General features: G+C 37.4%; 1 protein-coding gene across 4 annotated transcripts in view; it reads right to left on the bottom strand.

Moving 5' to 3' along the window:
* The window catches only part of AGO3 (argonaute RISC catalytic component 3), a 115,205-nt gene that overhangs the window by 6,764 nt on the left and 84,013 nt on the right, over positions 1-24,428 (bottom strand). For all 4 annotated transcript variants that reach the window (XM_081226660.1, XM_081226662.1, XM_081226661.1 and 1 more), the window contains 6 exons: positions 14,078-14,237; positions 12,744-12,834; positions 9,349-9,543; positions 8,882-9,016; positions 6,420-6,521; positions 479-678 (listed from right to left, as the gene is read on the bottom strand). In XM_081226660.1, coding sequence (XP_081082786.1) covers positions 479-678; positions 6,420-6,521; positions 8,882-9,016; positions 9,349-9,543; positions 12,744-12,834; positions 14,078-14,237 — 883 coding nt within the window. The remainder of the gene's footprint in view (positions 1-478; positions 679-6,419; positions 6,522-8,881; positions 9,017-9,348; positions 9,544-12,743; positions 12,835-14,077; positions 14,238-24,428) is intronic.

The following is a 24,428-nucleotide window of genomic DNA, read 5'->3' on the forward strand; positions in this document are numbered from 1 at the left end:
TTAAAAAAATAGAGGCCAGTATAATGAATTCCTACATATCCATCATCCAGTTTCAATAATTATTAACTCAAGGCCAATTCTGTTTTACCTCTCACCTCTCCAGGATTATTTAAAAGTAAATCCAAGACATCCTATAATTCTGTCTGTATATATCACTTTTATTACCAATAATCTCTCCCTTGAATTAACCTGGTAAAGCAACAAAATCACTACATCACACTATTACTAAGAAGCCCAGACTGCACATTTTAATAGGAACCCTCATCTTGGGCAGTCAGTTCTATCATAGCTTTTCATTTGGATCACTGACTCTTCTAACAGCCTGTGGAACTTTAATTCTAAATGGCAGTACTTTATGGCAAAGAGAGAGGCACCTACTTACATGTAAACACTTAAAGAAATTTCCCACGAAAATCCTAACACATAGAGCATACTTGGATTTGGGTGAGAATCTGTACTTGTTATGCTTTTATATTACCTGTCATGTTCTTTGTCCACAAGATGATATCTGGCTCTAAATGCTACCAGGTGAGCATAATACGCTGGTGCAGGTATAGAAACAGATCGTGTGCAGCGCACATAAGTGTGGCAGAGCTGGTAAGTTAGCAGTTGAAGTTCATCTGCAGTAAAGCAGTTATCATCCCATAAAACATGATAGTGTGAAGGACGGCTGGTACCCTAGAGAAGGCAACGGAATATTCTGCTGAGTTCTAAACTTTTAAATAAATATTCACCACAGACTAAGTTAAGTGAAAAAACAAGCTTTGTACATTAGCAAAATATATCCTAATTTAATAATCAATAAAAAAACATTTAGCTGATTTGGGGTATATATCCCAAAGAAGTAAAAACAGGGACTCGAACAGATATTTGCACACCTAGGTTCAAAGCAGCATTATTCACAATAGCCAGAAGGTGGACACAATCCAAGTATCCACTGATGGATGAATGTATAATAAAAGGTGGTGTGTGTATGTATGTATGTATATGTATATATATATATGTATATATATAACGGAATACTATTCAGTCTTAAAAAGAAAAATCTGCCACATACTGCAACATGGATGAACCATGATGATGTTATGCTAAGTGAAATAAACCAGTAACAAAAGGACAAATATTGTACAATTCGCTTACATGAGGTACCTGAAGTAGTCGAGTTCATAGAGACAGAAAGTAGAATGGTGATCACCATGGGTTGGGGGGATGTGGGAATGGGGAGTTAGTGTTTAATGAGTACAGAGTATCAGGGAAGATGAAAAAGTTCCATAGATAGAAGGTGGTATGACTGCAGAATAATGTGAATTACTTAATGCCACAGAACTGTAAATTTAAAAATGGTTGAAATGGGCTTCCCTGGTGGCGCAGTGGTTGAGAGTCCGCCTGCCGATGCAGAGGACACGGGTTCGTGCCCCGGTCCGGGAAGATCCCACATGCCGCGGAGCGGCTGGGCCCGTGAGCCATGGCCGTTGAGCCTGCGCGTCCGGAGCCTGTGCTCCGCAACGGGAGAGGCCACGACAGTGAGAGGCCCACATACCGAAAAAAATAAAAAAAAAATAAAAATAAAAAAAAAAATAAAAAAAAAAATGGTTGAAATGGTACATTGTATGTTGTGTGTTTTTTACCATAATAAAAAAACAAGAACATTAGTTGAGCTCCTATGTATTAGTCACTATGCTAGGGACTGTGAATTCAAAGAAAAACAAAGTAAACAATGTCAAAACAATGGAAACATAATTCAGTAGAGGAGTAGAGGAAATAGAGCATCTGTAATTATAAAACAACTAATAAATGGCTATAGTACTACTGGTACTTAGTCCTATATGAGAATACCAAAGGAAGTAATTGTGAGGGTGAGCCCTGGGGGTTCTTTACCAAGAGGGGAATGAGTGAGATTTGGCCATTATGGGATGGGTAGGGTGAGGAGACACTGGAGAGAATGAACAGCCTTAACAAAAGCACGGGGGCATAAAATTTCATGGCATATTTGGGGAATAGCTAATAGACTAGGATGAACAGAATATGGGGCATAAGGGGAAAAAGATGAAATTGAAATGAACATTTGGAATCAGACTGAATGAAATGCTTAGGAATTTGGACTTTCACCTGTAGGCAGCAGGGAAAGCACTGCACAGCTTTTTTTTAATAGGAGAGGTTTTGGGTGTGATAAGATTGGGGGTTTTATAAAAGTAACATCAGCAGTAATATGGAGGATGGGTTAGAAACAGAATCATGATGAAGCAGAAAATAGAAAATCTGAACAGACCTATTACTAGTGATTGAATCAGTAATCAAAAGCCTCCCAACAAATAAAAGTCCAGGACCAGACAGCTTTACTGGTGAATTTTACCAAACATTCAAAGAAGAATTAATACCAATCCTTCTCAAACTTCCAAAAAATAGAGGAGAAGGGAGCTCTTCCAAACTCATTTTACAAGGCTAGCATTACCTTCATACCAAAACCAGACAGACAAGGATGCCTCAAGAAAAGAATTACAGGTCGATATCCCTAATGAACATAGATGCAAAAATCCTTGACAAAATATTAGCAAACCAATTTCAACATTAAAGGGATCATAAACCATGATTAAGGGGGATTTATTCTAGGATGTGAGGATGGGTCAACATCTGCAAATCAATCAATGTGATACACCACATTAACAAAATGAAGGATAAAAATCATATGATCATCTCAATAGAGGCAGAAAAAGCATTTGAGTATTTATAATAAAGACTGTCAATGCAGGTATAGAGGGAACGTACTTCAACATAATAAAGGCCATATATGACAAGCCCACAGCTAACATCATACTCAATCATACTCTAAGATCCGGAACAAGACAAAGATGCCCACTCTCACCACTTTAACATAGTTATTGAAAGTCCTAGCCAGTGAAATTAGCCAAGAAAAAGAAATAAAATATTATACAGATCTTCCTTGACTTACGATGGGGTTATGTTCCAATAAACCCATTTTAAGTTGAAGATATCCTAAGTCAAAATGCATTTAATACACCTAACCTACTGAACCTCATAGCTTAGCCTAGCCTAACTCAAACGTGTTCAGAACACTTATGTTAGCCAATAGTTGGGCAAAATCATCTAACACAAAGCTTATTTTACAATAAAGTGTTAAATACCTCATGTAATTTATTGAATACTGTACTGAAAGTGAAAAACAGAATGGCTATATGGGTACAGAATGGTTGTGAGTATATCAGTTTTTTACTCTTGTGATCGTGTGACCTATTGGCAGCTGTGGCTTGCTGCTGCTGCTGCCCAGCATCATGAGAGTATTGTACTGTATATCACTAGCTGGGGAAAAGATCAAAATTCAAAATTTGAAATACAGTTTCTACTGAATGCATATCACTTTCGCACCACTGTAAAGTCAAAAAATAGTCAAACTATCATATGTTGGGGACTGTATATTATAAAGCTATACTAATTAAACAGTATGGTAAAAACAGGCACATAGATAGATCAGTGGATCAGAATAGAGCCCAGAAATAAACCATGCACATATGATCAATTAATTTATGACAAAGGAAGCAAGAACTTACAATGGGGAGAGGACAGTCTCTTCAATAAATGGGGTTGGGAAAACTGGAGAGCCACATGCAAAGAATGAAAATGGAGCACTATCTTATAGCATACACTATACACTAAAATTAACTCAAAATGGTTTAAAGATTTAAATGTAAGACCTGAAACCATAAAACTCCTGGAAGAAAACATAGGCAATAAGCTCCTTGATATAGGTCTTGGTGATGATTTTTTTTGATCTGACACCAAAAGCAAAAGCAACAAAACCAAAAATAAACAAGTAGAACTACACCAAATTAAAAAGCTTCTGCACAGCAAAGGAAGCCATCAGGAAAACAAAAAGGCAACCTACTAAATGGGAGAAAATATTTGCAAATCATGTATCTGATAAGGGGTTAATATCCAAAATATATAAAGAACTCATACAATTCATAGCAAAAGAAAAAAATCCAGTTGAAAAATGGGCAGATCTGAATAGACATTTTTCCAGAGAAGACATACAGATGGTCAACAGGCACATGAAAAAAAGGTTAACATCATTAATCATCAGGGAAATGCAAATCAAAATCACAATGTGGTATCACCTCATAGCTGTTGGAATGGCTATTATCCGGATCTTAGCTGTTTTAATTAATCTAATGAGAACAGACTAAATGAGGGCACCCAGGATCATCATGTAATTATATAGGAAAGTAATAATGAGAACTTGAACTAAGCAGGGGATGTGAGGATAATAAGAGATAGGGGCTTCCCTGGTGGCACAGTGGTTAAGAATCCACTTGCCAATGCAGGGGGCATGGGTTCGAGCCCTGGTCCGGGAAGATCCCACATGCCACTGAGCAACTAAGCCTGTGCGCCACAACTACTGAGGCTGCGCACTAGAGCCCGTGAGCCACAACTACTGAGCCCACGTGCCTAGAGCCCACGCTGCACAACAAGAGAAGGCATGACAATGAGAAGCCCGTGCACTGCAACAAAGGGTAGCCCCCGCTCGCCGCAAGTAGAGAAAGCCCACACACAGCAACGAAGACCCAACACAGCCAAAAAAGAAAAAAAAGAATAAGAGATAGGTCTTAGACTAAGAAGATAGATTCTGTAGAGTTCAGGGATTCCATTAGATAAGGGTGGCAGGTGAGAGGGTACAATCAAAAATAACTTCAAGATCTGGAAATCAGGAGAAAAGTTGTATCTGTAAAAAGAGATTTCAAAGTCATAAATATTACTTGAACTTAAATTTTTTTTTTTTCGGCTGTGCTGCACAGCCTGCAGGATCTTAGTTCCCTGACCAGGGACTGAACCCAGGCCCACGGCAGTAAAAGAGCTGAGTCCTAACCACTGGACCGCCAGGTAATTCCCTGAACTTAAAATTTTAAAAGGTGGGTGGGAGCTTCCCTGGTGGTGCAGTGGTTGAGAGTCCGCCTGCCGATGCAGTGGACACGGGTTCGTGCCCCGGTCCGGGAGCATCCGACGTGCCGCGGAGTGGCTGGGCCCGTGAGCCATGGCCGCTAAGCCTGCGCGTCCGGAGCCTGTGCTCCGCAACGGGAGAGGCCACAACAGTGAGAGGTTCATGTACCGCGAAAAAAAAAAAAAAAAAAAAAAGGTGGGTGGAAGAAGAACGAAACCTAGAAAAAACAGAAGGGTAAGATGACAGGTAGGATAAAATGTGTAGTGGAAGCCAAATGGTAGACGGTTTTGATGAGTGCATGATTATAACAGAGTCAGAAGTTACAGAGATCAAGGAGCAATAATGGTGGGGCAGAAGGCAGTTTGCTATAAGCTGAAGAGGAAATAAGTGTAGTCTTTTTTGTTCTTAATGTAAACCTTTTATAGAAGTAAATATATAGAGAGAAAAATTCATGTACCATACATGTAGACTGATGAATTTTTCACAAAGAGAATATACCCATGAAACCAGCACCCAAATCAAGAAACTCAATGTTAACTGCAACCACAAAGCCCCTTTGTGCCCTCTCAGGGTCACTACCCTACCTGCCACCCTGGGTTCCTTGGGATACATGGAGAGAAACTTAAGGTTAAAATATGTACTCGAATGATAATAGATTTTATCTCAGAAGGTACTTTTAACTTTGTTTTGCTGACTGTTACCACCCACCATGAAAATGTAACACATTGATTGTAAACAGGAGCAGTTATAAGAACAAATATAAGTGAGTAGGACAATAATTTTAAAGCCCTAAGAGTGAAACTGGGGTTATTGTATGTGGGACATATAAAGCTTTAAGATTCAGATATACAGTTAGGTACATCTTCCTGAAATTTCTATTTTAATCAATGGCAAGTATACTAAAATAATTTTGGGCTACATTCTCTCAGATATTCTGCGAATGTGGATTCACTCTCTGCTGCTGGAAAGTTTGAGAAGCACTGAATTACAGCTTATGTTTTACTAAGTATAGCTAAAAAATTAACAAAAAGATTTTCTGAAAATAAGACTTAGAATTATTTAACTGAAACTTAAAGCTGTAATTCTACAACTAAACTCTTTCACATGCTCAATATCTGCCAGTAAATGTCAAAGTTTTCTATGAAGTATTATTATCAAAAAGAATATATCAAAGGAACAATCAGGTATTTTAGATTTTTTTGAAGTTTTACATTAAATTAAGGACATAGTTTAGGGAGATGCCTTCTATTAAAATACTTATATTCTGGTACTTTCGTAGAAATAAGTCCCTCTCAAGGTGAAAAAGGGGATATGATTTAGTTACTGAAAGTTTCATCTAATTTCATGTGGAAAAAATCTGAAGTGCAGAGAAGAATATTTCTTTCTCTTTTTTCTGAGATTAAAAAAATATGCCTAAGAACAGAAGTTCCTGAATAAAAACATTTCACCCAAAGTATAGGCTTACCTGTATTCCAGCATGGCTACAGAGGTAAAAATCAAACTCATATGGGTGTGTAATGTCTGTATCAACTGTTGTTCCAGCTGGGATATTGCCACTTCTTCCGACCTAGATTTGTTTGGTCAAAGTTTAAACAAACAAGACAAAGGTAAAGAATGTGTCTGAAAGCACTTTTAAAAAGATATAAATACATAGGCTGATCCCATGTTTCACTACTTTTGGCTTGAAATATTACTTAAGCAGGCATTAAGAGCAGACCTTATTCTAGCCCTAGTTCCTATTCTTAAATGTTGCTGAAAGTGAAAGCTGATAACAAAGAGTTATTAGTCTCTACTGATGCTTAGTTGGTAGTTGATCGCAATATGGGTAGAAAACTTAAAAAAAATTTTTTTTTAAAGTTACTTTAAGTGCTCCAATTTATGACATCTGTGCAGAGCAGGTACTCTTGAATGTGCAGTTTTATGAAAATTAGCATTTTTCTCAGAGAACCCTATATTTTTAGAGGGAAAGAATGCTGACAACAGCATCAACTGGAGTCACCATTTGTTAACCATTTATATGCCAGGTACTTTACATACGTTATTTCTAATCCTCATAATCCTGCAAGTTAGGTATTATTCCCATTTGTCTGGGGGGAATCTACAGCTCAGGAATACAAAATAACTTGCCCAATAGCATACAATAAAGGGCAGAACTGAGAGTCAAACATGGAAATGACTGCAAAGGCCCTACTTCTTTTATTTCATATTAGCAGTTTCAACATCTTGTAAGAAAATAGATACCATGATTTTCTCTGAGTAATACATGATGTAAATGAAAAAGTTCGAAACTCCTGATAATGAAAGTCTCCTAATAAAACACTTTAAATGCATATATATACTTACCTCTACCTCCTTATCCCTAACATATTTAAAATCATTAATTGTAAGTCGAGGTTTACAAGGCTAACAAATCAGAGACTCTTTTACTGACTCAGACATTATTTCTGCTGTGTGAGGGACTGTTACCAGGTGGTGGCTGGAGTTATATCTGTGTGGACCAACCAGCTAGCTTCACCAAATCACAAAATAAAGAAAACAGTTCATAAACTACTAAATTATGCCTATTCTTAACACACAAATCTCCTAATTAATATATATTTGAAAGTTTTATTCTCTTTAGAGAGGCGGCAGTATGCCTGGGTTCATATCAGAGCTCCACCAATTTCTAGTCATGAAATCTAGGGCACAGTATTTTCCTCTCTATGCCTATTTCCTCATTTATAATTATCTCTCATCTATTATGATTAGTAGATTTAGAGCAAAGATGAAAGAGAAGCAAACAAATGAAGGAAAGGCACAATTAAACATCAGTTGCAAGAAATCATTAAATCTAACTTAGGTTTTCCTGATCTAACTTTTGAAGAAACCTTTGGTTTTCTAGGTACAGAAATGTAATTTGGGGCACAGGCCTTTAACAACATGGAGGCCAAAATAAAACTATCATTACTGCTATTAGAGATGTGGTATAGGACAGTGATTAAGAGTACTCTGGAGCCAGATTGCCTATTTTGAGTCCTAGCTCTACCAATTTAACCTCCATGTGCCACAGTTTCCTACTGTGAAAAATGGGGATAATAATAATAAGTACCGCATAGTGTTGTTTGTGAGGGTTAAATTTATAAAAAATATCCAGAACAGTGCCTGCCATTATGCCCTCTTTTCCTCTATCACTACCACCATTACCACCACTCTACAACTAGGTAACCTCCACTGAGTGCTTAGCATGTGCCAAGCACCGTTCTAAGTACATTACACATTTTAATTTAAAAAAATCCTTTCAAAAGCCCAAATAAGGCAAATATTAATATTATCCAAACCTTGCTCAGAAAGAAACCGGCACAGAGATGTTAAGTTCCTTGCCCAAAGCTACACAACGAGTGTCATCAAAGACCAGATGCACCAAAGACAAGACACACTCCTTTCTTTTTCAGTCTTTTCTATTGGTCCCCCTTCCCAAAGGGACACTGGCCCTTGTGCTCCTCAGATTTCTCTGCTCTAAGGTTTACAGGATGGGGGCAGAGCGCTGAAGAGGACAGTTAGTTTGCATGAATTTTCACTAATCACTCTGGAATGTCCCTAGCTTGTAAAATTAATTTTTACAAGATATTTTAAAAATAGAACATACCTTTTTGCTTCTGAACATTTAAGGAAAATATGAATAAAAAGAACAATTTTAAAACTATGCATTTCTTCACAACAACAAAAAAGTACAATGGGATTTTGAACATTTGGAGGGTTACTAGAAATTCTAGAAAGTTAAAAATTAACTTATTTTGATGCTTCTATACTCATAATCAATCTGCTTTGCTGTAACCTACTACTATATATCAGAAACTCTGCTGTTGGCAGAGAGCCTCTGTTAAGTGCTCTATGAACTATGTTAGATAACCTTTGATTATAATAGTATTACAATAAATGTAAGATTACCCTTTCAGTCCTATCAGCACAAAATAATCGAGTGTGATGTCTCTTCTGAACTACAATGTAAGTTATTCCAGGTTGATAGTCTTTCTCCAAACTGATGCAGGCTTCTCGAATTGCTAGTAGTTCATAATATAATACCTAGAGAAGATGAAATGGAAAGATGTGATCTAGTCAGTTGTTCTCCTATACATACTTCAAAGTAAGACAATGATTTAGACTTGGAATTTCTTAAACTCATCACCTCACAGCTAATTATACTTCTCTATTCCATTTTAACTATTAGCAGAGCATGGTCTTAGCAATCAAGGCTTACATATCCAGTAAATATTTTAAAAGGGAAAATCTAAGGAAGTATCAACATTTGACTTTAGGAACTCTCAATTAAGGTTCCTAACTTCAGAACTAGACACCATATTATAAACACAGTATCTGATTTAACCACAGTATGATGAGAATCCCAGGCAACCAACCTGCCTAAACTGCCCCTCTGAAACACCATCCCGATAAAAGATGATACGAGTAGGTTTGAACCGAGTTGACTTATAAAACTGAATGAGAAGTTCTCGGACCATGGAGGCAAGGTCCTGGATGATCTCCTGTCGGGGTCTCTGAACTCTTACTGTAGCACAGTATCTGCTTGGGTGGGCATCCATACTACCTACAACCTAGGTTGAAAAAAGTAAAGAAAACATAGAAATTAAGGTATTCAAAACTATACGAATATGAATTTTACCACAAAAAAGTTGAAAAAAGAGGAAAAGGATTTCATTTAAATTTGTATTTTATTATAACCTTAACTATTTATCACAGTTCATTTTGAAAGTAATAAAAGTAGATAATTCCAGTGAAGAACAGAATAAAAGCCCCAGTCTAGGGTCAAAAACTATTTTCCCATAAGTAGGCTGTACTTTATATTTAACAATTTGGTTCTAATTTACAGATGTTGCTGGTAAACCTAAATATTAGTAAGGAAAGAAAGACAAAGAGATGTATATAGAGGAAGGAGATAAATAAAAAAGAAGGTCCATTCAAACTCTTGATTTCTCTTTATAGCTCTTACAGTTTAGCAAACTAAACTACCCCAGAAGCCATATTCAAGATGACTTTGGCATTACCTTAAGAACTCTTATGCTTCATAAATTTTAAATCTTGGTTTTGAGAGTAGCTATCTTAATTTTTTCTCTCTGTGTCTTAATACTGTTATGTGTTTGGAGCAGAGGGAACTCTGAAGCATGAACTTATAAGTTCTCCTTGACTGTAGTCACTCAGAGATCTACTGAAGCATGATCACTGGAACCAGAATACTTAAAAGTGTTCACACATCACTGATCAGAGCCTGGCCCAAGAACCAGCTGGTTATTCTACCTCCAGCTTCTCTTTCTTCTAGGGTAGTATCTATAACAAAGTCATGCTTCAAAAATGGACCTCTGCACCTCCATGTTCACTGCAGCATTATTTACACAGCCAAGACACGGAAACAACCTAAGTGTCATTGATGGATGGATGAATAAAGAAAATGTGGCATATACATACAATAGAATATCATTAGGCCATAAAAAATAATGAAATCTTGCCATTTGTGACAACATGGATGGACCCTGAGGGCATTATGTTAAGTGAAATAAGTCAGACAGAGACAAATACCATATGATGCCACTTATATGTGGAATCTAAAAACAAAAAACAAACAAAAAATCCCTACTGAGTTCACAGATATAGAGAACAGACTGGTGGTTGCCAGAGGGGTGGGGTATGGGTGAAATGGCTCAAAAGGTACAAACTTCCAGATGTAAAATAAATAAGCCATGGGGATGTAATGTACACCATGGTGACTACAGTTAATACTGTACTGCATATTTGAAAATTGCTAAGAGAGTAAATCTTAAAAGTTCTCAGCACTTGCAATTCAGGGGACGCCAGTTTGATCCCTGGTCAGGGAACTAAGATCCCAACATGCCTTGGGGCAACTAAGCCTGGGTGCCACAACTAGAGAGCCCTCGCGCTGCAACGACAGAGCCCACGCACTCTGAAGCCCATGCGCCACCAGGAAAGATCCTGTGTGCCACAACTAAGACCCAGCGCAGGCAAAAAAAAAAAAAAAAAAAAAGTTCTCCCCATAAGAAAAAACTTTTGCAACTATGTATGGTGACAGATGTTAACTAGACTTATTGTAGTGATCATTTCACAATATATATGAATATCAAATCATGTTATACACCTGAAACTAAAATGTTATATGTCAATTATATATCAATTAAAACATAAATAAATAAAAACAAACTATTTCAAAACAGTACCTAAATTCCTGTCAGTAATTTAAACATCTTATTAGAAACCAAGATATGGAAAATTCTTACATTTCTCTTCAGTCTTAGGTCAGATTAGAAAATAACCAAGAGTTTTTAAAAAGTGAGCTAGAACTTGTCTACTTCTTTAGGTACATGGAATTGTATCTGCTTTTTTAAATTTTCTCTAAGTAAAAAAAAAAAAAAAAAAAAAGGAACCTGACCATTTCTTTTCCACTGCTAAAAATAAATCCACACCCCCTCTGATGGCAAAAAAAAGCCTTACAAAATCTTAAAAGCCTCACAGTCTGCTATACTACATTCCAATTCCCTGCATTTGGAATTCCTCAACACACCAGATTTTTGCAATTTTAATTTACATCACTATCATGGTAGTATCTATTATACTACATGGCATTTATTACTTACATTGTTTCTCACACTAGTCTTTAAGTTCTTGGGAATAGAAGATGTATAGCAAAAATAATCAAATTCTATTTACAAGACCTCTGATAATTATAAAAGAAAGTGAATATTTGGTAGAAATGGATTTAGCAAAAAAGGACAATGATAACCCAGAAGTCCAAAAGAATTTAAATGTGCTTAAACTTCCTTGGAAAACAACCCTAAAATAGCAAATCCTAAGTAAGTCTTTAGAAATTTTGTATTATTTATCTTCTCTAGGAACATTTTAATGAATATCAGAGATTGCTCAATACTACCTCTAGGACACTTGAAATGTACACAATTTATGCATAACATTAAGAATACAAGGAAATATAACTTATTAATAGATAAAAGTCAATTTTCTTCATTAATGAAAAGAGCTTTGGAAAAATAAGTGAAAAATTTAATATTACTATCATTTTCAAGGAAAGATTAAGATTTATCAGATTTTAAAAATTAAAAGTAAAGATGATAATGAATGATGTCAAGCAATTTTCAAGTTGGGTAAAATATCATCTGGCTTTATGAAGTTTATAAGAAATACACTTTTGAACTGACACAGAAAGGTTACAAATATAAAGGTGGGCAAAAGATAGAACAGGCAGATGTTAAAAGTAAGAGGAGCAGTAATAAAGAATTCAAGTGCAAAGTATTAAAGTGGACAAAGATGAAAGATATTTTATACTGAAAAAAATGCAATCCAGCAAACTTATATGTAATGCATCTTTCTGTAACAAAGACACTACTGAAATACATAAACAAACTCTGAATTACAAAAAGTAACTGAAAATATACAACCATGGAGAGGTCAAACAGACAAATTGAAGTAGGATACAGAAGACTTGAGTAATATAATTAATAAACTTGATTTAATAGATATATACAGAACTTGCAGCCTCCAAACCAGAGAATAATCATTCTTTTCAAAAACCCAAAGAACATTTGAAAGTTGGCTCTGCATAGATCTACATATAGATATATATATTTATAAAACTTTATAAATATATTTTTTAAACTTTATATTTATAAAAGTTGGTTTCAAAGAAAATGTCATTAAAATTCAAAAAGTTAAAACTGAAATGTTGATCTTTGTCTAAACTTTAGATAAGATAAACCTGTCTAAAGATACTCACAGCAGCAATAGAAGGCTTCTTCCCATCACCAGCTGGTGGATGAGTGACATCTGCTCCCAAAAAGATCACTGGTTGCTGGAACACAGAAGGTCTTAAACACAGTTTTAAAAAGAGTTAGATCATTTTTTTCATTATTCTTTTACCTATTTCACACTACTGCAACACAACTGCAAGTTGTTGGCATAGCACAGAGGAGGTCCGTTATAGACAACTTCATAGGCTTGAACTACTGACAGCTTTATTCTCTTAAATCATGAATCTCTATTAAGTGAAGTATTCAGAGCAGTTTTCTGCCTTAAGCAGCGGTGCTGGTGGTTGCAAAGGTCAACTGCTGCTAGCATTCTTAATAGACATAAAATGATAAACTTCTTCATATTAATCCACTGATTTGTGTCAATCGTTCTTTAATCTACTTACATTTTAAGCCAGTGTAATCTCTCAAGGAGATAAAGAATCATTAAACCACACTGGAAGGGATTATGGGACTCTACTACTCCCTCGCCTCTGACCAAAAGTATAAAATTTGAGTAACATACATTTAATAGTCATAAAGTAGCTAGCAGTTCATTTTATTTTTAAAACTGTATCCTTTAAGATTCAAATGACTCTTAGTTCTTGGAGTTGTTGATAAAATTCTACATTCATGTCATTTATGAATCTCATATAGGGATGGGAAGTAGAGGCAGTATGGAAAAACAGGAAAAAAAGAGCTTATGTGTCAACAAGATATTTAATTTTTTAGAGCCCTAGCTGCTTCAACTATTAAAAGGAAACCTGTTGTTCAATTCTCCAAATAACAGCCTCTTCCCCAGCACCCTAATTCTAGGTCATTACGTGTCATACTTCCTAAGAGCTCTTAGATGTGATGGTGATATAACAGTAACATCTGTTGTCCCACTGACTCCGCCAGGAGTTGATATGGCTTCCTTAATTGAGATGCCCCCCCATCCAACTCCACCCAAAGCCCCTAAAGGAGGGAAGAAAGGCTTCCCTCACTTTCTAGGTGAGTGAGTTGCCTCATGACACCAGCCTGAAGATGACTACCAAACAATGAGAAAGTTCTTCAGGCTGGGCTCTCCAGTGAAAAATAAATAAAATTCTCAATACTTTCTAGCCAGGGATGAGGTACTTTGCATACTAAATGAAAATGGAGATGGGAGGGGATTTTTCATAAAGAAATCTTATAAATTTTGCCAATCAAAATTCTTAAGTTTTTGCCAAAATAGCTACTTATCTCCCATGGCAGGAATCATCAAAGGTGTCTCTTACACAGGTCTTAGATATGGCAATACAGAGAAAAATTTATATTTTATTAGGTGATTAGCTTATCTTACCTTTGATGAGGTACAAGAATATTATTGATCCCTCCAAGTTTAACATTTATCTTTAGGCACAGGTTTGAGAGAGTTTGAGGGGATGTTTTTATTACATTCTTGACTTGAACACACTGTGTAGCCATACCCAAAAGTGTATCTCCAACACGTTTCACCTCCGCTATGGAACAAATACAAATACCTCTAGTTATAAAAAGGCAAATTTTACTGAAAATTAAGCTGCTATGTATGTTTCCCCTTGTGAAATACATCACTGTATTACAGGATACCAAAACTTATACCAATATTAAAACAATGTTATTAAAATTTAAAGTATACTGCTTTTTTTTTTTTTTTCAGCCATGCTGCGCGGCTAGTGGGATTTTAATTCCCCAACCGGGGACTGAACCCGAGCCCTCTGCAGTGAGAGCGCGGATCCTAACCACTGGACCGCCAGGGAATTCCCTATACTGCCTTATTTGATTATATAAATGTGCAGAGTTTTGAGGGCATTCAAGAGTGCAATTAGTGGGACTTCCCTGGTGGTCCAGGGGTTAAGAATACGCCTTCCAATGCAGGGACGCAGGTTCGATCCCTGGTGGAGGAACTAAGATCCCACATGCCGTGGGGCAACTAATCCTGTGCGCCACAACTACTGAGCCCATGTGCTCTGGAGCCTGCGTCTGTCTGCAGGCCACAACTAGAGAAGCCCTCACGCTGCAATGAAGACCCAGAGCAGCCAAAATTAAAAAAAAAAAAAAAAAAGAGTGCAATTAGTAATATACCGTCTATCTTAAATGTTTTAACTTGTTATCTAGTCAATTAAAATAAACTAGATCTTTTGAATGAACTGCTTCCAGCATTTCTGAAAACTGTGTTCTACAATATACAACTATAAAATATGAAAAAAAATCCTAAAAAATAAAGTATACTTACTGCCTTGAAGATTAGCTTAAGTATTTAGTGATATTTTTTTCCAGTTGTTTTCTTCATATATAAGGAAGCATACTTTTGTCTTCACGAAAATAGTATAACCACAATAACCGAAAAACCAGAGAAAAATATCATACATAAACCCTTATTAGTATTTAATTGTACTCTCTTCCAATAATGTTCTCATTTGCATTATTTTAATGCAGTTATAATCACAGTATACTTATAGCTTTCAATCCGATTCTCTAAACTTTAATTTAGAAATATAGAGGTATTACTGTATAAAGGTTTTTATCCTGTTCCTTTCCTTATCCTGTTTCCTGTTCCTCTCCCCCTCTCTGCCATTGTAACTACCATAAAGAGTTCGGTGTACATAACTTCTTATATATAACACACGGAAAACACTTTTAAACAAAAATTGAGAATATACTATACACTCTATTGTGTAACTTGTCATATTCACTTAATAATATACTACGCTCTGAATGCCAATATATAGATGCCCTTATTATTTATAACAACAGCAGTTACTTTGTTTTTAAATGCCATAAGGTATCTAACCACTACTCATACACCGACATATTTTTAACTTTTTCCAGGTTTCCATTATTTCAAACAATGCTATGAATAACATCCTTGTATATTTAACTTTCATTTGGTTATATAACTATAGCTTCAGGATAAATTTCTACAGGTAGAATCGAGGGATCAGATATATATATACTTAACATTTTTATAGATACTGAAAAGTTGCCCTCTAAAAAGGTTTATTAATTCATTCAACAAATATTTAATGAGCCACCTAATACATGCTAGTACTGTGCGAAGCTCTGGATATACAGTGTTAAGTCAAGAGAGACATTGTTCTTGCCCTCACAGAGCTTATAGTCTAGTCAGAGAAATAGCCATTAATTAAAGAACTTCAAATTTAACATTGTAACTGTGCAACAACATAAAGGAGTGGTAACAAGGTGCTGTAAGACAATAAAAGTGAGAGAATTTGACCTTGTCAGGGAGGTCAGGCAAAGCTTCCCCAAGGAAGGGATGTCTGAACTAAAATTCAAAAGAATGTGTGTTTACTTGGTAAAGGGTGGAAGATGGATTATGAGAAGCAATACAGGTAGAAGGAAGAGGATAAACAAAGAGTTTTTGTGGGGAAAAAAGAGCATAAAGTGAGATGAATTCTGAAGAGGTAAGAAGTCATGGATTAGGGGCTTCCCTGGTGGCGCAGTGGTTAAGAATCCGCCTGCCAATGCAGGGGACACGGGTTCAAGCGCTGGTCTGGGAAGATCCCATATGCTGCAGAGCAACTAAGCCTGTGTGCCACAACTACTGAAGCCTGCGCACCTAGAGCCCATGCTTCACAACAAGAGAAGCCACTGCGGGCTTCCCTGGTGGCGCAGTGGTTGAGAGTCCGCCTGCCAATGCAGGGGACGCGGGTTCATGCCCTGGTCCGGGAAGATCCCACATGCCGCGGAGCGGCTGGGCCCGTGAGCCATGGCCGCTGAGCCTGCGCGTCCGGAGCCTGTGCTCTGCACAGGCTCCGCAACGGGAGAGGCCACACAGTGAAAGGCCCGCATACAGAATATAAAAAAAAAAAAAAAAAGGGGGGGGTGGAAAAGAGAAGCCACCGCAATGAAAAGCTTGCGCATCACACAAAGAGTAGCCCCCACTCGCTGCAACTAGAGAAAGCCTGTGCGCAGCAACGAAGACCCAACTCAGCCAAAAATAAAAAATAAATAAATTTATTTAAAAAAAGTCACAGATTAGAACATGCAAATCCTTGGAAGATAATCTTAAATATCAATTTTACCAATTGTATAATGAAAAACTACTGAAGTGGGGGTGATAGGGAAGGGGATAAAATCAGATTTGTACTTTAAAAATACCACTCTGGACATTAGCTATAGCACCAAAGCATAAAAGATTAGAAGTCATCATTTCCATCTTCACAACAACAACAAAAAAAGCTGAACAAACTGAAAATCAATGACTTGTCTTAGTCTTAGATCCATCAGAGAAAACTGCCACCCCCAAAACAGGTGAATACAGAGAATCACAGCCAAGATCAGCTTATTAGAAGCAGAAGCTGATGAAGCCATTAACTGCAGGAACAATTAAACACTGACTCCTGGGAATTCCCTGGTGGACTAGTGGTTAGGACTCCATACTCTCACCGCCAAGGGTCTGGGTTCAATCCCTGGGTGGGGAACTAAGATCCCACAAGCTGTGCAGTGTGGCCACAAACCAACCAACCAACCAACCAACAAAACAAAACAACGAAAAACAACATGTACAAAAAAACCACACACACTAACTCCTATAACTCAATAAGAAAAAACCCAAACAATCCAAATAAAAATGACCACAGGACTTGAATAGACATTTCTCCAAAGACGATCTACAAATGTTCAGTAAACACCTGAAAAGATGTTCCACATCACTAATCATTAGGAAAATGCAAATGAAAACCATAAAGAGATACTACTTCACACCCAATAGGATGGCTAAAATAAATAAATAAGTATCGGCAAGAACGTGGAGAAACTGGAACCTTGTACACTGCTGACAGGAATGCAAAATGGTGCAGACTCTGTACAAAACAGTAAGGCAATTGCTCAAAAAACTAAAGCAGAATTATATAATCCAGCAATTTCACTTCTGGTAATATACCCAAGAAAACTGAAAGGAAGGACTGGAACAGAGAGCTGTATACTCATGTTCAAAGCAGCATTATTCACAGTAGCCCAAAGGTGGAACTAATCCAAGTGCCCATTGATGAACAGATGAACAAAATGTGTATATACATACAATGGAATATTATTCAGCCTTAAAAAGGAAGAAAATTCTGATACATACTATAACATGGATAAACCTTAAGGACATTATGCTTAATGAGATAAACAGTCACAAAAGGACAAATACTATATGATTTATTCAGTCAAATTCATAGAGACAGAAAGTAGAATATAGGTTTCTAGGGGTTGGGGAGGGGAGATGGGGAGTTAGTGCTGAGTTTCAGTTAGGGATGATGGAAAAGTTCTGGAGATGGATGGTGGTGCTGGTTGTACAACACTGAATGTACTTAATGTCACTGAACATTGTTACTTGTTAAAATGGTAAATTTTTTGTTTTATATATTAGTATATTTTACAACAAAAAAGGGGAAGAAAATTCTGATACATACTACAACACAGATAAACCTTGAGGACATTACCCTAAGTGAAATAAGCCAGAAACAAAGGGATAAGTATTGTATGATTCCATTTATATAAGTTACTAGAATAGGCAAATTCATAGAGACAGAAAGTAGAATAGAGGCTACCAGGTGTTGGTGGGTAGGGGAATGGGGTGTTACTATTTAATGGGTACAGAGTTTCCGTTTGAGATGATGAAAAAGTTCTGGAAGTGGACAGTAGTTATGGCTGCACAATGCTGTGAATATACTTAATGCCAGTGAATTGTGTACTTTTTTTTTTTTTTTTTTTTTTTTTTTTTTTTTTTCTTTTTGTGGTATGCGGGCCTCTCACTGTTGTGGCCTCTCCCGTTGCGGAGCACAGGCTCCGGACGCGCAGGCCCAGCGGCCACGGCCCACAGGCCCAGCCGCTCCGCGGCATATGGGACCCTCCCAGACCGGGGCACGAACCCGTATCCCCTGCATCGGCAGGCGGACTCTCAACCACTGCGCCACCAGGGAGGCCCAATTGTGTACTTTAAGGTGGTTAAAATGGTAAATTTTATGTTATGTATATTTTATCACACATATACAGAAAAACTTGTTTAAAAATAGTTAATTCAGGGGCTTCCCTGGTGGCGCAGTGGTTGAGAGTCCGCCTGCCAATGCAGGGGACATGGGTTTGTGCCCTGGTCTGGGAAGATCCCACATGCCGCAGAGCGGCTGGGCCCGTGAGCCATGGCCGCTGAGCCTGCGCTCCACAACAGGAGAGGCCACAGCAGTGAGAGGCCCTCGTTCCGCGAAAAAAAAAAAAAAAAGTTAATTCAGGAACACTCCTGTGAAAACAGTACCTCAGAAGGAATGAAAACTACAATCAAAATTTGGCACCTGGGACTTCCCTGGTGGTCCAGTGGTGAAGACTCTGAGCTTCCACTGCAAGGGGTTCGATTCCTGGTGGGGGAACTAAAAGCCCGCATGCCACGCAGCGTGGCCAAAAAAAAAAAAAAAATTGACACCAAGTGACTGATTTATAGAAGGCATCACCTACACCAACATGAGACAAATGTAGAGGTCTCAGGGCTCTGGCAAAACAGGGCAGGACTACAGAAGAAACTGAAATACAGGCAGCAGCACTCAATAAACAAAAATGAAATTTAAAAAGTGGCAGATGATGAAAGAGTTTTTCTATGAAAAAAACAAATGGGATGACAGCTATAAAGGTGCTGGTTTTTTTTTTTTTTTTTGCAGTACGCGGGCCTCTCACTGTTGTGGCCTCTCCCGTTGCGGAGCACAGGCTCCAGACGCGCAGGCTCAGCGGCCATGGCTCACGGGCCCAGCTGCTCCACGGCATGTGGGATCTTCCCAGACCAGGGCACGAACCCGTGTCCCCTGAATCAGCAGGCGGACTCTCAACCGCTGCGCCACCAGGGAAGCCCAAAGGTGCTGTTTTTGAAAATAAGAATTCCAGAATGATTTAACACTTGAAACTATGTGAGTAGATAATTTGATTTATAAGTAAACATAAGCAAATAATTTTTTAAAAAGTGAAGGGGAGGGCTTCCCTGGTGGCGCAGTGGTTGAGAGTCCGCCTGACGATGCAGGGGACACGGGTTCGTGCCCCGGTCTGGGAGGATCCCACATGCCGCGGAGCGGCTGGGCCCGTGAGCCATGGCTGTTGAGCCTGTGCGTCCGGAGCCTGCGCTCCGCAACGGGAGAGGCCACAACAGTGAGAGGCCCATGTAACGCAAAAAAAAAAAAAAAAAAAAAAAAAAGTGAAGGGGAAATATGACAAATAAAAACTAAGGGAATCTGTTGACAGTAGACTTGCCTTGAAATAAATGATAAAAGACGTTTTTCAGAAAGAAGGAAAAGTATACAGGTCGGAAGTCCAGATCTATATATAAAAAAAGGTCAGAGAAGGAATAAATAAAAGTAAAATAAAATCTTTTACTTTCTTATTCTTAACTGAACTAAGAGATACTGTTCAAAATAATAATAGCAACAATATATTGTGTGGTTACAACTTACGGATAGGTGAAATGAATGACAGCAATACTGTAAGGGGGAGGGAGGAATTGGGAATACTTTGTTATAAGGTATCTACACTATCTGTGAAGTGGTACAGAATTACTGAAAGCGAACTCAGATTAGTTCTAAATGTATACTGCAAACTCTAGGGAAACCATTAAAAGTAAAAAAAAAAAAGTATAATTGATGTTAGAGAGAAAATGGAATAATATAAAACGCTCATTTAAAACCATGAAATGGAGGGGCTTCCCTGGTGGCGCAGTGGTTAAGAATCCACTTGCCAATGCAGGGGACATGGGTTTGAGCCCTGGTCCAGGAAGATCTCACATGTCATGGAGCAACTAAGCCTGTGCGCCATAACTGCTGGGCCTGCACTCTAGAGCCTGCGAGCCACAACTACTGAGCCCGCGTGCTACAACTACTGAAGCCTGTGCGCCTAGAGCCTGTGCTCCACAACAAGAGAAGCCACCGCAATGAGAAGCCTGCGCACCGCAACGAAGAGTAGCCCTGCCCGCCACAACTAGAGAAAGCCCATGTGCAGCAATGCAGACCCAATGCAGCCAAAAATAAATAAATAAAATAAATAAATTTATTTTAAAAAACCCATAAAATGGAGAGAAAGAGGGGAAGATAAAATATAAGACCCAGGGACTTCCCTGGTGGCGCAGTGGTTAAGACTCCACGCTCCCAATGCAGGGGGCCTGGGTTCGATCCCTGGTCAGGGAACTAGATCCCAGACGCATGCTGCAACAAGAGTTCACATGCCACAACTAAGGAGCCTGAGTGCCACAACTAAGGAGTCTGCCTGCTGCAACTAAGACCCACCACAACCAAAAAAAAAAAAAAAAAAAAAAAGACCCAAACTACATACTGCCTACAAGAAACCAATTCTGAAATAAAGTGATACAGAAAGATATACCATGCTAACACCAATAAAAAGAAAACTGAAGTCGCTGTATTTTTTCACACAAAGTATATTTCAGAACTAGGAAGATATCAGGGATAAAGAGGGGTATTACATAATAATAAAAGGGTCAATTCTTCAAGAAGACAGGACAATCTTTAACATGTATGCAGCTAAGAAAAGAATGCCAAAATAAGTGAGGCAAAAACTGATAGAATTGCAAGGAGAAACAAACAAATCCACTATTATAGTGGAGACTTCAATGCACTTTCATCAGTAACTGACAGATCCAGCAGGCAGAAGATAAGTATATATTCAATAGCTGACTTGAACAGTACCATCAATCAACTGATTCTAAGAGTCATTTATAAAATACTTCACTCAATAACAGCAGAATACACATTCTTCTCAAGCTCACATAGAACATTCATTAAGGAAGACCACATTATGGTCCTAAAACACACCTTAACAAATATGAAAGAACAGAAATCATACAAAGTATGGTCCCAGACCACAGTGGAATTAAACTAGAAATCAATAATGGAAAGATAGCCAGGAAATCCCAAAATATCTATATATTAAACAACATAATTCTATGAGACGTGGATTAAAGAAAAAGTCTTGAGAAACTTAAAAATATTTTGAACTAAATGAAAATGAAATACAACTTACCAAAATTAGTGTGATGCAGTGAAAGCAGTACTTAAGAGACAAATTTATGGCACTGAATGCAGAGAAGAAAGATCTAAAATCAATAATCTATGTTTCTACCTTACAACGATAAAGAAGAACAATATAGGCCTAGAACAAGCAGAAGGAAAAAAATCTTAATTAGAGCAGAAATCAATGAAATTGAAAATAAGAAATCAACAGAGGAAAATGAAGGAAACGAAAAAGCTAGTCCTTTGAAAAGATCAAAGAAATTCATAAACCTCTAGCCAGACTAATCAAGAAAAAAACAGACAACACAAATTATTAATATCAGAAATGAAAAAAGGGTCATTGGCCCCAAGGACATTTAAAGGATAATAAAAGAATACTATGAAAAACTTTAGGCCCACAAATTTGTTAACTTACATGAAGTGGACAAATTCCTTGAATGACACTACCAAATCTCACACAGAAGAAACAGATAATCTGAATAGGTGTGTACCTATTAAAAAAACTGAATCAATAATTAACAACTTTCCAAAAAAAGAAAGTACCAGGCCCAGATGGTTTCACTGGCGAATTCTACCAAACATTCAAGGAACAAATGATACCAATTCTCTGCAATCTCTTCCAGAAAACAGAAGCAGAGGATAATACTCATGATTCTGAGGCCAAAATACCCTAATACCCAAACCAGAAAAAGACATTACAAGAAAGGAAAACTACAGATCAATATCTCTCATGAACACAGATGCAAAATCTTCAACAAAATATTAGCAAATTGAATCCAACAATGTGTAAGAATTACATACCATCCCCAAGTGGGATTTATCCCAGGCATGCAAGGCTGGGTTCAACATTTCGAAAATCAATTAAAGTAATTAATCACATGAAGAGAAAAAAAAAGAAGAAAAATCATATGATCATATCAACAGATGCAGAAAAGAACATTTTGCAAATTCCATCATCCATTCATAATAAAAACTCTCAGCAAAACTAGGACTGGAGGGCTTCCCTGGTGGTGCACTGGTTGAGAGTCTGCCTCCTGATGCAGGGGACATGGGTTCGTGCCCCGGTCCGGGAAGATCCCACATGCCGCGGAGCGGCTGGGCCCGTGAGCCATGGCCGCTGAGCCTGTGCATCCGCAGCCTGTGCTCCGCAACGGGAGAGGCCACAACAGTGAGAGGCCCACGTACCACACACACACAAAAAAAAAAAAAAAAAAAAAAACTAGGACTGGAGGGGAACTTCCTCAACTTGATAAATAACAATTATAGAAAGCTTATAGCTAACATCATGTTTACTGCTGAGAAACTAGATGTTTTCCCCCTAAAGTCAGGAACAATGCAAGAATGTCTCCTCTCACCACTGCTATTCAACATCGTATTGGAATTCCTAGCTAATGCAAGGAAAAGTATATAAAAGTATACAGACTAGGAAGGAAAAAATAAAACTGTCTTTGTTCATAGAGAACATGACTGCCTACTCAGAAAACCCCCCAAAATTGACAAAAGCTTCCTGGAACTAATAAGTGACTACAGCAAGGTTTCAGGATACAAAATAAATATACAAAAATCAACTGCATTCCTAAATACTAAAAATGAACAACTAGAATTTAAAATTAAAAACACAATACCATTTATAGTAGAAAAAGAAAAAAACAATATACTTAGATATAAATCTAAATGAGGAAAACTATAAAACTCTGATAAAAGAAATCAAAGAAGCTCTGAACAAAGAGATATTCCATGTTCAAGGATAGAAGAGTTAACATTAAGATGTCAATTCTTCCCAGCTTGATCTATAGATTCAATGTAATCCCAACAAAAGTCTCAGCAAGTTATTTTGTGATACTGACAAACTGATTCTAAAGTTTATATAGATAGGCAAAAGACCTATTAGCTAATACAACAGGGAAGAAGAAGAACAAAGTCAGAGAACTGACATCATCTGACTTCAAGACTTATCACAAAGCTAAATTAATCAAGACAGTGTGGTTTTAGCAAATGAATGGACATACAGACCAATGAAACAAAATAAAGAGTCCAGATATAGACTGACACAAATATAGTCAATCATTCACAAAGTAGCAAAGGCAATTTCATGGAGAAAGAGAATCTTTCCAACAAATGGTGCTGAAACAATTGGAATCCACATGCAAAAAAAAAAAAAAAAGAAAACAAAACAGTCTAGATACAGACCTTACACCTTTCACAGAAGTTAAGTCAAAATGGATTATAAACCTATATGTAAAAAAGAAAACTATAAAACTACTAGAAGATAACACAGTATAAAACTTAGACTATAACACCAAAAATGAGCTGTGAAAGAAAAAAATTGATGACTTTATTAAAATTTGGACTTCATTAAAATTTAAAACTTGTGCTCTATGAAAGACACTTAAGAGAAGACAAGGCACAGCCTAGGAGAAAATTATTTGCAAAATAAGTATCTGATAAAACACATGTATCCAAACATACAAAGAACTCTTAAAACTGAACAATAAGAAAACAAACACATCAATTAAAAAATGAGCAAAAGATTGGAACAGACATTTCATCAAAGATATACAGATGGCAAATAAGCACATGAAAAGGTGCTCTCTCTCTCCCTCTCTCTCTCTCTATTTTTTTGGCCAAGCCACGCAGTATGTAGGATCTCAGTTCCCCAACTAGGGACTG

The sequence above is a fragment of the Mesoplodon bidens genome (genome assembly GCF_964165515.1).
Source record: "Mesoplodon bidens genome assembly, chromosome: 2".
Lineage (NCBI taxonomy): Eukaryota > Metazoa > Chordata > Mammalia > Artiodactyla > Ziphiidae > Mesoplodon > Mesoplodon bidens.